This window comes from Trichechus manatus, unplaced genomic scaffold, assembly GCF_000243295.1.
Source record: "Trichechus manatus latirostris isolate Lorelei unplaced genomic scaffold, TriManLat1.0 scaffold00138, whole genome shotgun sequence".
Taxonomy (NCBI): Eukaryota; Metazoa; Chordata; class Mammalia; order Sirenia; family Trichechidae; genus Trichechus; species Trichechus manatus.
This window is the reverse complement of record NW_004444074.1, coordinates 3,083,632-3,100,155: the sequence shown is the minus strand read 5'-3', so window position 1 is coordinate 3,100,155 and position 16,524 is coordinate 3,083,632. Positions and strand designations below refer to the sequence as shown.

Sequence of the window (16,524 nt, the reverse complement as noted above, 5' to 3'; positions counted from 1 at the left end):
GGTTTACAGAACAAAATAGCTTCTCATTAAACAGTTAGTACACATGTTGCCCTATGACAATGGTTAACAACCTCACAACACATCAACACTATCCTTACTTAACCTTGGGTTCCCTATCACCAGCTTTCCTGTCCCCTTCTGCCTTCTAGTCCTTGTCCCTGGACTGCTGTGCCTCATTAGTCCCTGAATAGGAATATTTTAAAAGAAAATATTTGCACGTAAAGCATTTAAGCTATCACTTAAGGACCCAAAGAAAGTCAAACATATACCTGGAGTAGAGTTTCTCTCCTTTATTCTCCATTCTTCAAAGGGTTTTGGCTACACAGCTTTCCATTTCAAGACAGGATGTACCTTACTGCCCCATATTAAACTGAAATTACATTCACTAAACTGGAGGTAAGCCAAACTCCACAACAAGCACAATTATTGATAATAAATACAGAGGCATGCACTGCTCAGTAGCAAAGATCAATTATGTCTGAAGAGCATTTTCAATTAAAAAAATTCTGCTGGTGCCGTGAATGAACATATGACTAATTTCCAAACTTTGGTAAAATCAGAGTTTTATTTTAATTCTTCTCCCTCTTATTTAAGGTAAAAAGTATTGAAACCAGATTATTTGGAACATATATATTACTGTTCTTTACATTCAAGGGTGGTAACTTCTTGGCGCAGCTGTAAGAACAACCCTGGAATCCTTTTCATGGTATTATTTATAAAAGCCAGAACTGAAGCCAATACAATAAAATTTGACAATTGAACACTTGAGACACATAATGTTCTAAAACCTCAAGTATTAATACTAATATTCATAATACATAGTCATAAATATCAAGGCTAAATAATTTAACAGCCCAAAATGATCTAGTCCTACCTCTTCATTTCACCCACATGTAAACTGAAGAAGCCATAAGCAGCTAAGTGATCAGCCTGAGGTCACATGGCTAGAGACCCAGCTAACAATCAGACTAAACTAAAAACTCAGGTTTTCTAACAACCAGTTAGTGCTTAACATAATGTATGTGATCAGAACTTCACTCTCTACATTTAGTTTTCCTACTGTTCTCATTCTTTCTTTTTATTTACACTCTCTATATTCTTCCTGTGGGATCTCCTTCCACTCCAATAGCTTCAACTACCTGTGAGCTAATGAAATATGCTACATCTCTTTTCTGAATTCTAGATACATCTTTGCATTTAACCTCTGGATATATGCTCCTAGATATCCTGAAGGGGTCTCAAATATCGTGTATCAATCGACCTAAATCTATCCTGTACTGCAAACATGTTAGTCTCAATCTCTATGAATGAAGTCATTATCCAGGCAGTCTTTGAAGCTAGAAACTTCTGACATTCTTCAGAGCCTTCTCACTCTCTACCTGCCCCAATCAATCAGGCACTAACTCTTGTCCATTCTACTTCAGAAATCTATCCCAAACCTGATTTCTGTTCTCTATTCTCCCATTGCTCTTGCCTTACAATTGCAGGCCTACTTTTTTTTTTTTTTTTTTTGGCCTGGACTGCTGCATCCATCTCTTAATTGGCCCCTTTGCCAAAAATCTCTTCCTACTTCCCCACATTTGCTGCCAGAAAAACTTTCCAAAAATGAAGACTTGGTCACGTCCTTCCCCTGCTTAAAGATCTCTGTTGGTACGATAAGGCTAAATTCTTAACATGGCATAAAGTCTTTTACAATCTAGTTTCAACCCTTCTCTAGCCTCATTTTCTCCCCCATTTCCTATGATCCAGTTACAGTTAATGTCTTATTATATGTGCCAATTGCTTTCCCTGACTTTTCTTTATTTGTGCTATTCCCCTGCTCTTGAATGCCTTTCCTTATCCTGCATCTACCTGGTGAGCAATCGTTACATCTTCAAGACCCAGCTCAAATGTTATATCCTCTCTGCAGTTTTTCCTAATTTCTCCAGATCCTCAGGTGTCCCCTCTCTCTGAGCACAGCCAACTATCCATATTACTGTAATGGCACCTAGGAAGGCTGTTATAATTAGCTGATTATAAGTCTTTGTCATATCTTTTTCATCTAGCACACGGGTTGAGTGAATTTAAAACTGGATTTTCTCTGAGGTTAGTTCTTCATTTATAACTTCCTTGGCATGAAAACCCAGAATTACAGAACACAAAGTAACCAGGAAACTCCTAGAAGATTACGGTAAAAGTATTAAAGGAAGAAAACTTAAACAAAAGCTAACAGACCTATGTGACTATTCACAGTGATTACATTCGGGTTTCTATTTCACAGTTCACTGGCAGGTTACTTAGTTCACAGCTTAGTGACCGATTGTTCACTGATTTCCTCATGAACACAAACATTTTCCCAATACCTAAAGATATTCAAATATGCTTGCATAGCCCACTGAAACTCACTTAGCCATTCTATGTTGGTCACTGAAATACTAATATACCAGTAACAATTCAAATTTTCGTCAAAGGAGTATAAGAGCACCTCTGCATTTCCTCGGTGGTGAGGTGGGATCCGTGGATCTTTCATTAATTTACTTTCAGTTATTGAAAAGGAGAAGAGTTCTACAGCATTTTAGGTGTACTTCTCACTGACAAATGCTGATGTAAATGAGCAATCTTAACTTTAAAGACTCACATCTTCTCATGGTAATCTAAAAATACATTATCTTACCACTCTGTCTTTTCAAACAAAAGCTGACAAAGAGTGTTTCTACAGCTTCATACTATATTGATGTATTCTGTTTTCAGACGACAACTTCAGGAAATATTATATCATTGAAGGCCTGGCACCACAGAGTAGCAAGACTCTTCCTTTCTCATAAGCATCTAAAGTCTCTCCTACTCCCATTTCCCTGCTGCCTGGCTAAGGAAAAACAAAACAAGGGAGCCACCTGTTTAGTCTACAAATCAGGAAAAGACTGTTTCAAGATCTCATTCTCATTCCTTTATCTTAACTGATACGGCTTAACTGATCTATCAAACTCTTTTATAACTGGCATCAAAGACTTTGCTAAATCCAAACAGAAAAACTCGCTAACACTGAACAGCTTCAAATCATTTTCCAAGAGTGAAAGTAAGTATCTGTTTTTCAAATTAACAAAAAAAGAAAATATCTTTATAACTTATGATAAACTAACCAAGTAACTTCTTAGTGTTGGCCTGGGAAGGCTGCCCCATATCCAAGCTCATGGATTTCCTAGCTCGGGGACTGGTCTGGCCCACAGTTGGATAGGTGGCTGCAAGGTAGCCTTCAGAACCTTTGGGAGAGGACCATGGCTGATTCTCCTTTAGTGTCCTGAAAGATTTAAATGAATCAAGAATTAATTAATTAACACGATGACAAATACAATCACCGTTTGCCCCTTTTGAGTAGTCCCATTTCCCAATGACAATAATCAATTTTAAAACAGCACTTCAAGGGGCTTTAAAGTACAAACTTTTAATGTATCTCCAGGAAGTATCAACATTCTTGCCATGGCATCTTGTATATAGTAGGTACTTGCCAAACGCTGAACAGAACTGTACTGCATTAATTTTTTAATCAGGGCAAATCAAGTATATATATGCAATTTTGTTCTTGGTTTAAAAATTAAGGAAATCAAACTTAATTTACACTTTGATAGACGAACACAGGCAAGCTCACTTTCTCCTTCCCATAGTAAAAAGGGCATGTTTCCTCAAGAAAATATAATCATGATAACCACTGAAAAATAAACTGAACCTGCTGTCCAGATGAGTTAATTCCAACTCACAGCGACCCTATAGGACAGAGTAGAACTGCCTCACTGAGCAACAAGGCTGTAATCTTTTTGGAAGCAGACTGTCCCATCTTTCTCCCACGGAGTAGCTGGTGGGTTTGAATCGCTGGCCTTCTGGCCAGCAGCCGAGTGCTTAACCACTACATCACTAGGGCTCCTGACTGAAGAATAAGATCATCAAAAACCAATACGCCTGGAAAAACTTACGCAAACATTAAAATTTCAGTGGGAAATTGTTGAGGGCTTTTTATCAAGAAGTAGGATGTTGATAAATTGAATGATACAAATAGAAGATTGTTTTTCTGTGTTCAACACTGTACTTAAACCTTAAAGACACTTTCATTTAATTAAAAATCTAGAAAAGTCCCCAAATGATATCATTATCAGGGAGATTTTCATATACTGTATTTTTATGCAAATAACGCACACCTTATACGTTTTTCACCAACTGCACAACCTCCTTGTGCGTTATTTGCATGTGCGTTACATGTGTGGGCATGTTATTTATGTGAGCAAGTTATTTGTGGAAAAAATATGTTAAGTTGCATGTTTTAGTGAAAAACATACCACCCAAAACCACGTAAAACAGTGGACATAATTTGATGATTTAATAATCTAGATCTGTACCAAAGGAAACTTAATAACTTTAGTGTGATATGAATAAACACAACAAATATCTCAGCATGTGTGTGTTTTTACAAATTTGTATAGGGAAGTTTTCTATCATTAAGCATATTGCTTACATTTCTATCATACAATGTTGCTTATTTCATGTTAGTTTCATCCCAGGCCCTTTTCTACAACCTAGTATTTTCAAGACCATCTCTTCTCCTCTTGAACTGGTTTATGCTTAAGAGAGGCAACTAATGTTAATATTAGCCCAACTAGACTAGAACAAAAATAATATAACTTTCCTATTATTAACCCCCATAAAGTACTGCAAATTTACAAAATGAGTTTTGATTTACACGTTCTTCCTAAATTATCTCTCATTCCCCTTTATATTACCTTCTAGAGTACTCTACTGCTTTCTTCCATTAGCATGGAAAACTGAAACCTGATAATTATGTAATTATGGGAGAACAAGTCCACTTACCTATAGTTAGGATCACCCTGATGAATGGGATATGTGTCCATAGGAACATTTTCCATTGAAATATCAGTAAGAAGAAGTGATTTTCTATGTTTTAGGCTGCAGCGACTTCGAACCTCCTCAGACACTGTGAGTAAAGCTAAGAGAAAAAAGAAGGCAGACGTGAAAATTTAACAAATCAGGAGTGTGACTTAAAACAGGATACTCCTTACAACCTCCTACGGTGGATAATAGCTATTCAACACACATGTAAAGAGCCTTACAGACTGTGAGGTTTAAGGATACAAGACACACAGGGTAGACTTGCTTTTGATGTATTTTGAAAGACTGTACATAAATGTGAAATATACACAAACAGATTTAATAAAACACTGTGTATCTGTCAAATGCTTTAATACATATTTGATCTCAACAAACACAAAAAGTAGGCAGGGCAGGTATAAAGTCCATTTTCTAGATGAGGAAAAAGTGTTCTAAGATGTTAAATGATTTACCCAAGGTCCTACGGTTCACACAAAAAAAGTTCCCAGAAACTGAAGTCTGCTAAATTGGGTGTCAGCACTTTCCATTACACGACTATTTTAAAGAAACATATTATACGTAAGTGCTAAGTGTTGGTGAGTAGACAAACACGGATCAAGTTTAAGAGCAAACAGGAAGGTTAATGGAGTGGTGGAGATGGGGCAGACATTCCAGGTAGAACAAACAGCCTAAGAAACAAATATAAAAGGGGCAGAAAGTCACTTGTAGGAGATGGCAAGCAGATTAGCTTAAAATAGCCCATCCATTTGCAGAAGTAATAAACAATAAGGCTTACAAACTTTAGAGAAAGAGGACTGAATCAGGAGGGCTGCTTAAAGGCCCAAGATGCTAGGGCTGAGGTGGTTAGATTTAATGACAGACAACTGTGTGCCACTGTAGCTTCTTTAACCAAGAATGACAAAGGGAACACATTTCAGACACTAATGCACATTCTTTCCTAAGCAAAAATGTTTGGGAAGAATTTTAAAAAATTTCAACACCACCATAGGACTGGGCTGTAAACTCTTTACCCTACCAAACAGTCAGCTGAAGGACCCACGGGTATTTCAATCTTTTCCGTGATCCTTAGATACAGATGTGGTAAGAATGATTTTGTCTATTTTGTGTTTTTACCTGCTAAGTAAGCCACGCTCTGGGTATTCACCTCGAATTTGTCACAATTCCTATGTTTGTTAACCAGAGTTAGCAATGTATGCAAAATTCTGACCGTTCTTGCAACAATGGCAGGTGAAGGATGCCTGTACCCTACAAAAAATAAAAACAAACAAGAAGTTAATTATTTCAACAAGTATTTGTTTAGTTCTTATTCCATCGCCAGCAACTCTGCAAGGCACTAAAGGGCATATAAAGAAGTATAAGGGATAACTCCTGCCTCCCAAGAATAGCTATTTGGAAAGATAAAACATACATATGTGAATAGTTACTTAAGTACATAAATGATTAAGCGCCCAAAATGCATAGGATAGAATAATTTTCCCTGGAACAGGGAAGTTAGAAAAGATAACGGTGTTTTCGATCTTCCACTCCTCAAAGCAGTGCAGGGTTTTTTTGTTTTTTTTTTTTTTTAAATCTATGTATTAGAGTTTACCTTAAGATTTCTTTTGCTTCATTTTTTTTAATAAAAAGGAAAACGACAGAAAAAAAAAAAAAAAACAATGACATAGCAAGTATATGCTCTAAGAGCTTAAAGAACAGGGTTGATTAGAGCATAAGTTTGATCTTCGGCCATGTTTTAATAATGTTGCTCCATTTTAAAACAGGGGATTTGAACACTAAAAATACCCCTGTTTGGCTTAGAGATTAAAACTGTCAGTATTTTTTGTAGTAATTTCATGAATTTATGAGGCGGTGAAATCAAACGCACGCATTCACAGTCATGGATGTATGTTTGTATGCATATACATCAGGTAAAAACTGGGGGAACCTCCATGATCCCTCAATCCTCATAGTTATTTAAATTGATACAAAACTATAGACTCAAGCTCTAGCTTCTCTATTGTGGCCAAATCCAGTGCTGCTTAAGACTACTGTTTAATGCCAACTCCTTATCTAAGGCCTTACTGCTTCTGCCCCTGAATGAACCAGCACTATATGCTATCCCTGTTAACCATAGTCTCTGACCATGACTACCCCACATTAATATATCAAAACTAAAGCACAGTGAAGTCAGCAGTGGAGAGTAAAGCGGAGTTAGGAAGTGAACAGCTGGCTCTGAGGAATAGCTGGTGAGCACTGGCTATAAGCAATACAGAAATCTGGAAGTGTGGGCAGGGAGGAGGTACCAGCAAGATGAGGTTCTATGGCATATGATAATGGCACTTATCAACAATAAACTAGAAACAAGTTGAAGACAATCTGTGATCAAATCTCTAAGATAACATTTTTCAATACAAGTTACTTAAATAACACTTAGTGATTTGTAGTCTGTCTTATTTTGGAAATTAACAAAATACTTAAGTACTACTACTAATAATACAGATATAAGAAGATTCAGCACCTAGGCATTTTACTAATAATCAACTCTTGCTTTTTAAAAGAAATCTGATGTGTGACATGGAATTTCGGCTCTATTAAAATACATACTGAACAAAACATAACTGAGTAAGACAGACATAGTTTGCATTTAAAGTAAGACAGATGGACCAAATTACTTCTAAACAGAATCCTTTTCATTACTTCTAGCTTCTTTATACTACTTCATAAAAATATTCTAACATAACTTTTACCTTTTAAGAGGTGCCCGACCAGTGCAAAGTTAAAGTTAGAGTTGAAATTGAGTCCAACAAAATGATCCATCTGCTTGCAGTGCCATTCCAGAGGATTCCGGATTGCCATAAACACTTCCTCTGGACTCTATATTAAAGACAATCATGAAATGGTTCATGGGTTCACACAGGAGCTTTCCTTAAAGGATCACTTACTGGCTTTAGTTTGTGTTCAACAAACTAACAAGAGTTCAACAAATTGACAAAATAAGTAATCCTTTCCAGTTGAGAGATACTATTTTCAGATGACTACAGAAAGCCCTAAAGAACACTTAAGGTACTATAAATTAATCAATACAACAGAGTCAAGTATATAAATTATAAAACAGTACAATATGGAAATAGCTTTAATTTGCAAGGAAAAGTAAATTTACAATTTACATCCTGGTGGCTTTAAATAAAGCTTTGTTAATTCTGATTCCTAGTATCCTGGGGCACTATATTCCATATTGACTCCTGCTACTGGACTGTTGTGGCAATGAAAACACCAAAGCAGGTACTCCTGAGAGATAAACACCAAATGTCATTTGCAGATACTCTTTACATATAAACAGCCAATAGCTAAGTATCATCCTGACCACCAATGTCCCAAGACAACGCCAGAAAAGAGCAAAGGGAATTAGGAAAGAGGGGTTCTAGGCCCAAATCAGACGTACAAACATGGACGAATAACTTCGTTTCCTTCTATTTTGACTAATAAATTTCAAGGTCTCTTCACCTTTAAAATTTTGTTTCCAGCTCTTCTAGGTCCACACCACGTCTGGTTAGACCCAGTACCTAACCATTAAAGCCACTTAAGTAAGGCCATGGTCCTGCTCTCCCCTTGTTTCTTTCTACTCAGAGCTCAGATAACTTCTCTTCAAGCAAATCTCTTGGTATATACACCCATCTATCTTAAGAACAAGAAAAGGTCCTTTTTTTCTCCTAGACTCTCCCATTCTTCTCCAAAGACAAAAAAAGCATAATTTCATACTGTTTTATTCCCTCCTTCTCTCTTTACTTTGCAGACCAAAATCCAACCTCAATTATGGTTGATAAATGTTACGAGGGATGTTAATGATGTGTTTTAAAGTGAGATTAAGCAAAACAAATAACTAGTAAAATTAAGGACCCAAGAGTTCCCTTTAGATTCTCCAACCTCCTCATCTGCTTCTAACTATGCCCACTTTTCATTAAGTACTATTATTCAATAAAAATAAGCTTTTTAGACTGTTTCTTCATATGTGAAATGAGGGGGTGGAGAGTACTAACCTTGCTGTAAGTGCCCACTGAGTCCAACTCATGGCGACCCCATGTGTGTCAAAGTAGAACTGTGCTCCATAGGGTTTTCAAGGCTGTGACCTTTCGGAAGCAGACCACCAGGCCTGTCTTCTGAGATGCCTCTGGGTACGTCTGAACCACCAACCTTTCAGCTAGTAGTTGAGCGCTTAACCATCTGCACCACCCAGTATTATTTGTTCCCTTACTGTTTTATTAGTAATGGGCCAGTACTATTTTATGCTATTTTTATATAGAAAATATGCATTAAATAGTTTTTTAATGCGCTGGTAAGGAACTATACTCACAATAAACTGTATCCTAGAAATTAATATTTATAGTTCTCTACCGATTTTAAAAGAGAAACAACAATATCACACGGAAGAGTTCTAGATGTGAATAATCTAGTAATCCCAAGGGAAAGCATACTTACCTTGTCATTGAATATCCGGAGACTGTCTAAGGTGTGTAGGTTTTGTTCAAGAAGTGCAGTGCCTGCTGAGTACAAGTTGACCTCATCAAGTTGCAGCACAGCCACAGCTACCCAAAAGAGGGCTTTGTGCAGAGGGGAATCCTGGCAAAGTACGCATGTTCCAGGTTAGTAAACTGAATCATGCAATAATCTCACTCAAAACACACTGCAGTATAAAACGACGCGTGTTATCTACCCAAATTATTCATGTTTTCCTTTTTGAGGAAAGCAAATATATCGGGTAAGTTCTTCATCTTTTTCATGAGCATAACTAAAGACACTGTTGGCCAGGCTGAGAATCTTAGCATCCCTTTGATTCCCAAATCCATGCATCAAGTTTTGTTGATTCTCCCAGAGTAGTTCCTTTTGCATCTGCCAATTCTTTCTTACTGCTAATGACACTGTCCCAAGTCAACCTTCTTTATTCTAAATGTGGACTCTTTTTGCCTCCAATTTCTCCCTACTCCAATTTGCTGTACATAAGCCCTCCAGAATGATCTTTCCAAGTTCTACTTTTGTCACGTAAAAGTTAATAGGTAGATTTCTAAACTCCTTTCTAAGGAATACTGAAGGCTAGGTTAGTTCTATCTAATCTTTACAATGTTTCCCTCCTATTACACTCCTGAATAGTTTCTCCATTCCAATAGAATGATCTGCCCACCATGCCTCCATTGTCCCAGCATTCCTGTACAATCCTACCACTGTACCTTTGCTGCTCAAGGCTTTCCCCTCTTTGCTCTGCCTACACTAAACCCTACCTATCTCTTTAAGTTTAGTTTAAACTCTACCTTTTCAGCTTTCTTGTCACTTTTACCAGTAATCTCTGCTCTGAATTAAAAATTTCATTTTTTAGTAATTCTCATTTAGCAGTGTGGTGTGTGTGAAAATAAATGGACGTTAGAGTCAGACAGCCCTAAATTAGAATCATGGGTTTGTCATTTATTAGGTATGCGATCTTGGGCAAATTAATTAGCCTGAGTCTCATTTTTACTTATAAGATGAGGAAACTGAGAGGTGGGGCCAAGATGGCAGAGCAGTCAGACGCTTTCAGTGGTCCCTCTTATAACAAAGACCTGAAAAAACTAGTGAACTGATTATATATGACAATCTAGGAGCCCTAAACATCAAAGATAAAGTTGAGCAATCAGACTGAGTGGCAGAGGGAGGGAGAGACGGTTCAAAAACAGCGAGGAGTTGCCAGACCTGACCCGCGGGAGCCGGCACACTGTGGGCTGGATTGGCTGGCATGCACAGTGAGGCGGGCAGCGGCGTTCAGGATGGGTTTTCCATGTCGGGAGAGACCAACTAGTGGAGAGTCTGCTCAGGCCTCCAGAGCCAGTGAAAACTGGCACTCAGTCGGCAAAAGATAAGTACATGCGTTTCACCTACCTCGTGGATCAAAAAACACCCCCTTCAGGAAAAACCTCTCTCCCATTTACCTGCTCCCTCCCCCACTTCAGCAGGCTTCAGCAATTGACTCCTTCCCTGGGCCGGAAGTAGGACCCGTCAGGCTCCCTGAGCCATTCTCCCAGCCTTGGAAGGGGAACAAATTAACAAACAGGAGAAAATAATCTACCAGCTACCCTAAGCCGGGAACTCAGGGTAGGCACAGCTCCTTTGCCTAGGCACAGGCATAAGGGGTCCACAGACTTTGAAGGCCCTTCACCTCTGCATAGATCTGTGTTGGCCCATTTCAGTAGTGTAGGCCCTCATTAGCACAGCACGACAGGATATATACCTGAAGTCTAACTTCACTGTATCAGCTATATGGTGGAGTGGTAGGTTCATGACATTTGACATCACTCTGCCCATTAAGCAGGGTCCTCACCTACCCACATCAGAGGTCTGTGGACTGGTGGCTCCACCCACACCACCTGCGACACTGGTCCAAGAATAAGTAATGCCTCCCAGTCCTTACAGCCAACAGCACTGGGTGCCCATAGTCTGGCTACAAAACCCACTCACCTATGCACTCTAGGGAACAGGGACACGCTTTCCTCCCAGACACTCGGGGCAGCCATCAGCCCCCTGCCTTATACAGCGCATGACCCCTACTGAAGCCAGACAACTGTGCCTATTCCAATCACCCCTGTGCATCTAGGATTATAGGTGAGAGCCTGCACCACACACTTGGTGACCAACTATCTGGATACCTGAACTGAATCCATACAAGAAAAGTAAACAGACTCCTGGGCTCACATACCTAGTAACAGATCTAACCACCTGGTGACAGGATGTTAGAGCTTCAAAAGCACCAATAATCAAACTAGTTCACATGAGCAGCCTATTTGGGCATATCAAAACAAAACAAGAAGCTAAGACAGAGTAAGCAAACATAAAATAAATAAATATAATAACTTATTGATGACTTGGAGACAACAGTCAATATCAAATTACATAAACAGACAGACCATGATGGCTTCAGCAAGCGCACAAAACAAAGAATCAAGGAATTTCCTGGAGAAAGAGAATTTCTTGGAATTACTAGAGGTAGAATACAGAAGATTAATATACAGAACTTGTCAAGATATCAGGCAAAATGTAGAACAAGCCAAGGAACACACGGACTAAGCATTAGAGGAACTTACAAAGAGTACAGAAAAGCACAACGACAAATTTAACAGGCTGCAAGAATCCACAGAGAGACAGCAAACAGAAATCCAGAAGATTAACAATAAAATTTCAGAATTAGACAACTCAAAAGAAAGTCACAGCAGAAGAACTGAGGCAATGAAGTCAGAATTAGTGAGATTGAAGATAAAGCACTTGACACCAACTTATTTGAGGAAAAATCGGATAATTTAAAAAAAATGAAGAAACCCTAAGAATTACGTGGGATTCTATCAAGAGGAATAACCTACGAGTGACTGGAGTACCAGAATGGGGGGGGGGGTATGATAACAGAAAATACAGAGAATTACTGACGATTTGTCAGAAAACCTCCCTGATATTGTGAAAGATAACAAGATATCTATCCAAGATGCTCATCGAACCCCACATAAGGTAGATCCCAAAGGAAAGTCACCAGGACATATATAATAAAACTTGCCAAAACCAAAAATAAAGAGAGAATTTTAAGAGCAGCTAGGGATAAACAAAAAATCATCTACAAAGGAGAGTCAATAAGATTAAGCTCGGACTACTCAGCAGAAACCATGCAGGCAAGAAGGCAATGGGATGACATATATAAAGCCTTGAAGAAAAAAAATTGCTAGCCAAGAATTATATGTCCAGCAAAACTGTTTCTCAAATGCGATGGCAAAATTAGGGCATTTTCAGATAAACAGAAGTTTAGGGAACTGGCAAAAACCAAACCAAAACTACAAGAAATACTAAAGGGAGTCCTTCGTTTAGAAAAACAATAATATCAGATAACAACCCAAGACTAGAACACAGGACAGAGCAACCAGATATCAACCCAGACAGGGAAGTCACAAAAATAAATCAAAGCTAAAACGCTGAAAATAGGGAAACAGAGATATCAATATGTAAAAGATGACAATATTAAAACAAAAAAAAAGGACTAAAAAAATGTAGTCATAGATCTTTCATATGGAGAGGAAGTCAAGGTGATATAAAGAAATAAGAGTGGTTTAAACTTAGAAAAATAGGGGTAATATTAAGGTAACCACCAAGGAAACTAACAATCCTACACATCAAAATAAAAAACAAGAAAAACATAAAGACTCAGCAAATACAAAATCAACAACAATGAAAAAGAAAAAAAGAAAATACATAAAGATGAGGAAACTATTTTTTATGATTTAGGATTAATTAGGATGTTTGTAGAACATATAACTCATAACCAGGAACACAATAAATACTCATTTCTCTGTAATTTCTCTCATGTCTGGTATATCTTTGTACTCAATTCACAGAATTATACAACTTTAAACTTGGAAGATTGTACCATGCCGTTATTTAGTGTAGTTTACACATTTTATCAATGTGGAAACATGATGTCCAGATACGTTAAATGACCCACTCAAGGTCACACAGATGAGATAAGCTAAGACCATCCTAAAATAGTAGCTGCATCATTTTACCCTGTTTGAATATCATCTTCATCTAGCACCCAAACTCGCTGATGACCAGGTGTATCTTTCTCTTATTTACACTTCTTCATTGTAATGATCACTAACTAGCATACGATGTCCTGCTTACTCTGTTTATTATCCACCCACCCCAGAATGTGAAGCCAGGGAATTTTACTGGCTTTGTTCAGTACTATATCCCTAGCACCTAAAACGGTACCTGGCACATAACAGATGCTCAGTTAATATTTATTAGATAAAAGAATTAAGAATATATACCTATCTTTCCTTTAGCACTGATGAGAAAAAAAAAAAATCTTACAAGCACTTGAGAGCTTACTCTTCCTTGTTCTTCTTCTAATGTAAATACTTCAAATAGCCAAACTTTGTGACAAGAATTTCCATTTTAACTATAGCTTTTTCTTAGTAACTTCTTCTCAATCTTATTTCTGAACTCTTCGAAAGAAAACGACATTTAAAACCGATACCTAAAATAAATGCACTCATTTTTAATACAGTAATTACCTTATTAAGAAGTGGCTGTAATTTGGTTAGTGCTATTACTGTAGCTTCTATCAGAACTTGACTGTTGTAAGTATCAGGTCCTTTTAAGCAACTCTCAAGTGCCTATTTTAGGAAAACAGAATTCCTTATTTTACTTTCATTGAAATAAAATATTAACTCCTAAACTGTAGTTAACACAATCTCAGAATCAGTTAATTAACATTAACTTATTTAATAATAAGTGCCAGAATTATTTCCAATGCTATGGTGGCCTTACTAGCTCAATGCATTATTTAGCTTCTTATTTTTTATATATTTCTATATTAATTATGTCAGGCATTAATACAGTAATTGCAAACTATGTAATTTAATATAAGGCTTACCATATACTAAATGCTTTGCAAACTGATAAAATATTAAGACTACTTGCTTAGCAAAAGAGACAATATTTATTTTCCTTTTAAGATATCTTCTTTAGAGATGGTTTCTTCAAAGAATTACAATAAACAATCAAAACCCATTTTCAAAAGGTTTAATAAGAAGCATACAAAACATTTTATTAAATTCAAACTTAAATGTCTTTTAGAAAAATGAAGATGTGCTTCACAACTGGGGAGTCACAAATATTGGCGGGGGGGGTTACCTTGCTAAGAATACGGATAATCTGCTTTATCTGCCCATGAGACACTCGTTTGCTAATACAGCCAAAGACAACAAGAGCTCTTGGTTGCAGGGATGGATTATACTGGAATGCAAATCTGCGATTAAAAGATCCAAACAACTTATGAAAATTTTGTGCTCATATATATGCACATATATACAAGTAATAACTTAAAATACTGATTATACAGTAACATCTATCTTTTCAACAACATATATACTTTTACAACTTGTATTTAATTGGGACATACCTTTGTGCTAGTTCTGTCCACTGGTCCAGCCACTTGCATGTTGGAATATCTCTCATACATGCCTAGACAAAGAACACTTTGACTATGTTTATGTACATAAACGTTTTTAGAAGCAAATATAATGGCGTACATGTTAGTGAGAAACACATTTCATGCTTTTACTTAAACACATTAAGTACAAAACAGCAGAATAAACCAATATTTCTTCTATATAGTACTATTGGATTTAAAAAAATGATTTAACTTAGTTTCTTATTATGTTGCCTGATATACCTCCATGATCTCCAACAGAGCTTCTGTGACTGTTTCCAAGGATGTCAAAGCAAAAGTCTCCCTCTCATAGGAGCCAGGTGAGAATGACCTGTCCCGGTAGCTGGATCGGAAGGCGATGACAGCAGCTGACTTGACTTTGCTAATGCCAAACAGTAAGTAAAATTTGGGTAACGAGAACTCTGTCAAACTGAGTCTCAAAACTTGCTTGGTCTCTTCTGTGAAAGAAAAAGGAAAAAGGAAAGACTTTGAAGATATTCATTTTTTAATTCCAAATTTTTAATTTAGAAACTGTGAATACCATATCAAAATTACTCAACCATGCTCCCCAAACAAACCTCTACATACATTATGCTGATTGTTTTAGTTCCATTTATCTACAAATTAGTACTAGTGATAAACACCATATACTGATGCTAAGTTTTTAGCTTATGGTACAACTTACGAGGGTCTACATGACAAACATGCATAGAAAATCTATACTACAGCTTGATATGGAATAGAAGTTCATGCCAAGTAACTTTTTCTTTTTGATAATATTAATCTCATTACTGCAGGCTTAAATTAGCACATAAAATAATCTATGGTTATCACGCGATGATTATGAATGGAGAAAGGAGCTAGTGAAAACATAAATTTCTTTCCTGGAACTTACCACTAAAATGAAGCTGTGAACAAGTGCACAGAGAGTGAATGATATTAATGACCAGCCCATGTGTGGAAGCTCTCAGGGAGAGGGGGCCTGTTGCTACTAAGAAAGTAACAACATGGAAGAGATAGGGGAGATGAGCTGCCACATCAAGAGAGTTGTTGAAGGACAGCATCAGCATATAGCGTGCTAAAATAGCAATATCATCCCACATAAGATGCTGTTCTAACGTAGGAGTTGGAGATAAGCATGTCTTGTCAATTATTTTGCACATCCTTCCAATGACCTTGAAAAAAAGCAGAATTTTTACAAATGTGGGGATGAAAAACAGTTTTATCACAGAAAATTTCAGTTTAACTTTGAAACGACTAGTTACAAAACAAAAAACCTCCTGCAAATTGAGAAATCATGCCATAGCCCAGAAGACAAAGAAAAAAAGATTACCTTGCTTGAAACCAGTTTCACATTTCCAGAAGCCAAAGCTACAGCAGTATCTGCCATCACCTCAGCTTTTATTGATCCCAAGCCACCTGTAGCACTGGTTTTGATGAAACTGTCTAGCACAACATCAAGCAGATCTGTAATCTAATGGAAGAAAGGAAAAATAAACTTATGTTTTAACCATTCTACCAACTTCATTTTTAATTTAAAAATATTCAAGAAGGGGCCCAATCGACATGAAAATCCTATTTTACCTGAAGGTCTCCAAAGTACTAAGTTTTATCTAGAGACCTGTCAGCAAACATGGACAGTTTTTTGTGCAAATAGCTAATGCACTCGGGTGCTA

General features: G+C 37.2%; 1 protein-coding gene across 2 annotated transcripts in view; it reads right to left on the bottom strand.

Annotated features, from left to right (window-relative positions):
• The window catches only part of NF1 (neurofibromin 1), a 256,616-nt gene that overhangs the window by 21,732 nt on the left and 218,360 nt on the right, over positions 1-16,524 (bottom strand). For both annotated transcript variants that reach the window (XM_004385390.1, XM_004385389.2), the window contains 11 exons: positions 16,182-16,322; positions 15,744-16,023; positions 15,092-15,306; positions 14,819-14,880; positions 14,551-14,665; positions 13,929-14,030; positions 9,331-9,471; positions 7,602-7,728; positions 5,989-6,120; positions 4,837-4,972; positions 3,120-3,277 (listed from right to left, as the gene is read on the bottom strand). In XM_004385390.1, the coding sequence (XP_004385447.1) occupies positions 3,120-3,277; positions 4,837-4,972; positions 5,989-6,120; positions 7,602-7,728; positions 9,331-9,471; positions 13,929-14,030; positions 14,551-14,665; positions 14,819-14,880; positions 15,092-15,306; positions 15,744-16,023; positions 16,182-16,322 (1,609 nt within the window). The remainder of the gene's footprint in view (positions 1-3,119; positions 3,278-4,836; positions 4,973-5,988; positions 6,121-7,601; positions 7,729-9,330; positions 9,472-13,928; positions 14,031-14,550; positions 14,666-14,818; positions 14,881-15,091; positions 15,307-15,743; positions 16,024-16,181; positions 16,323-16,524) is intronic.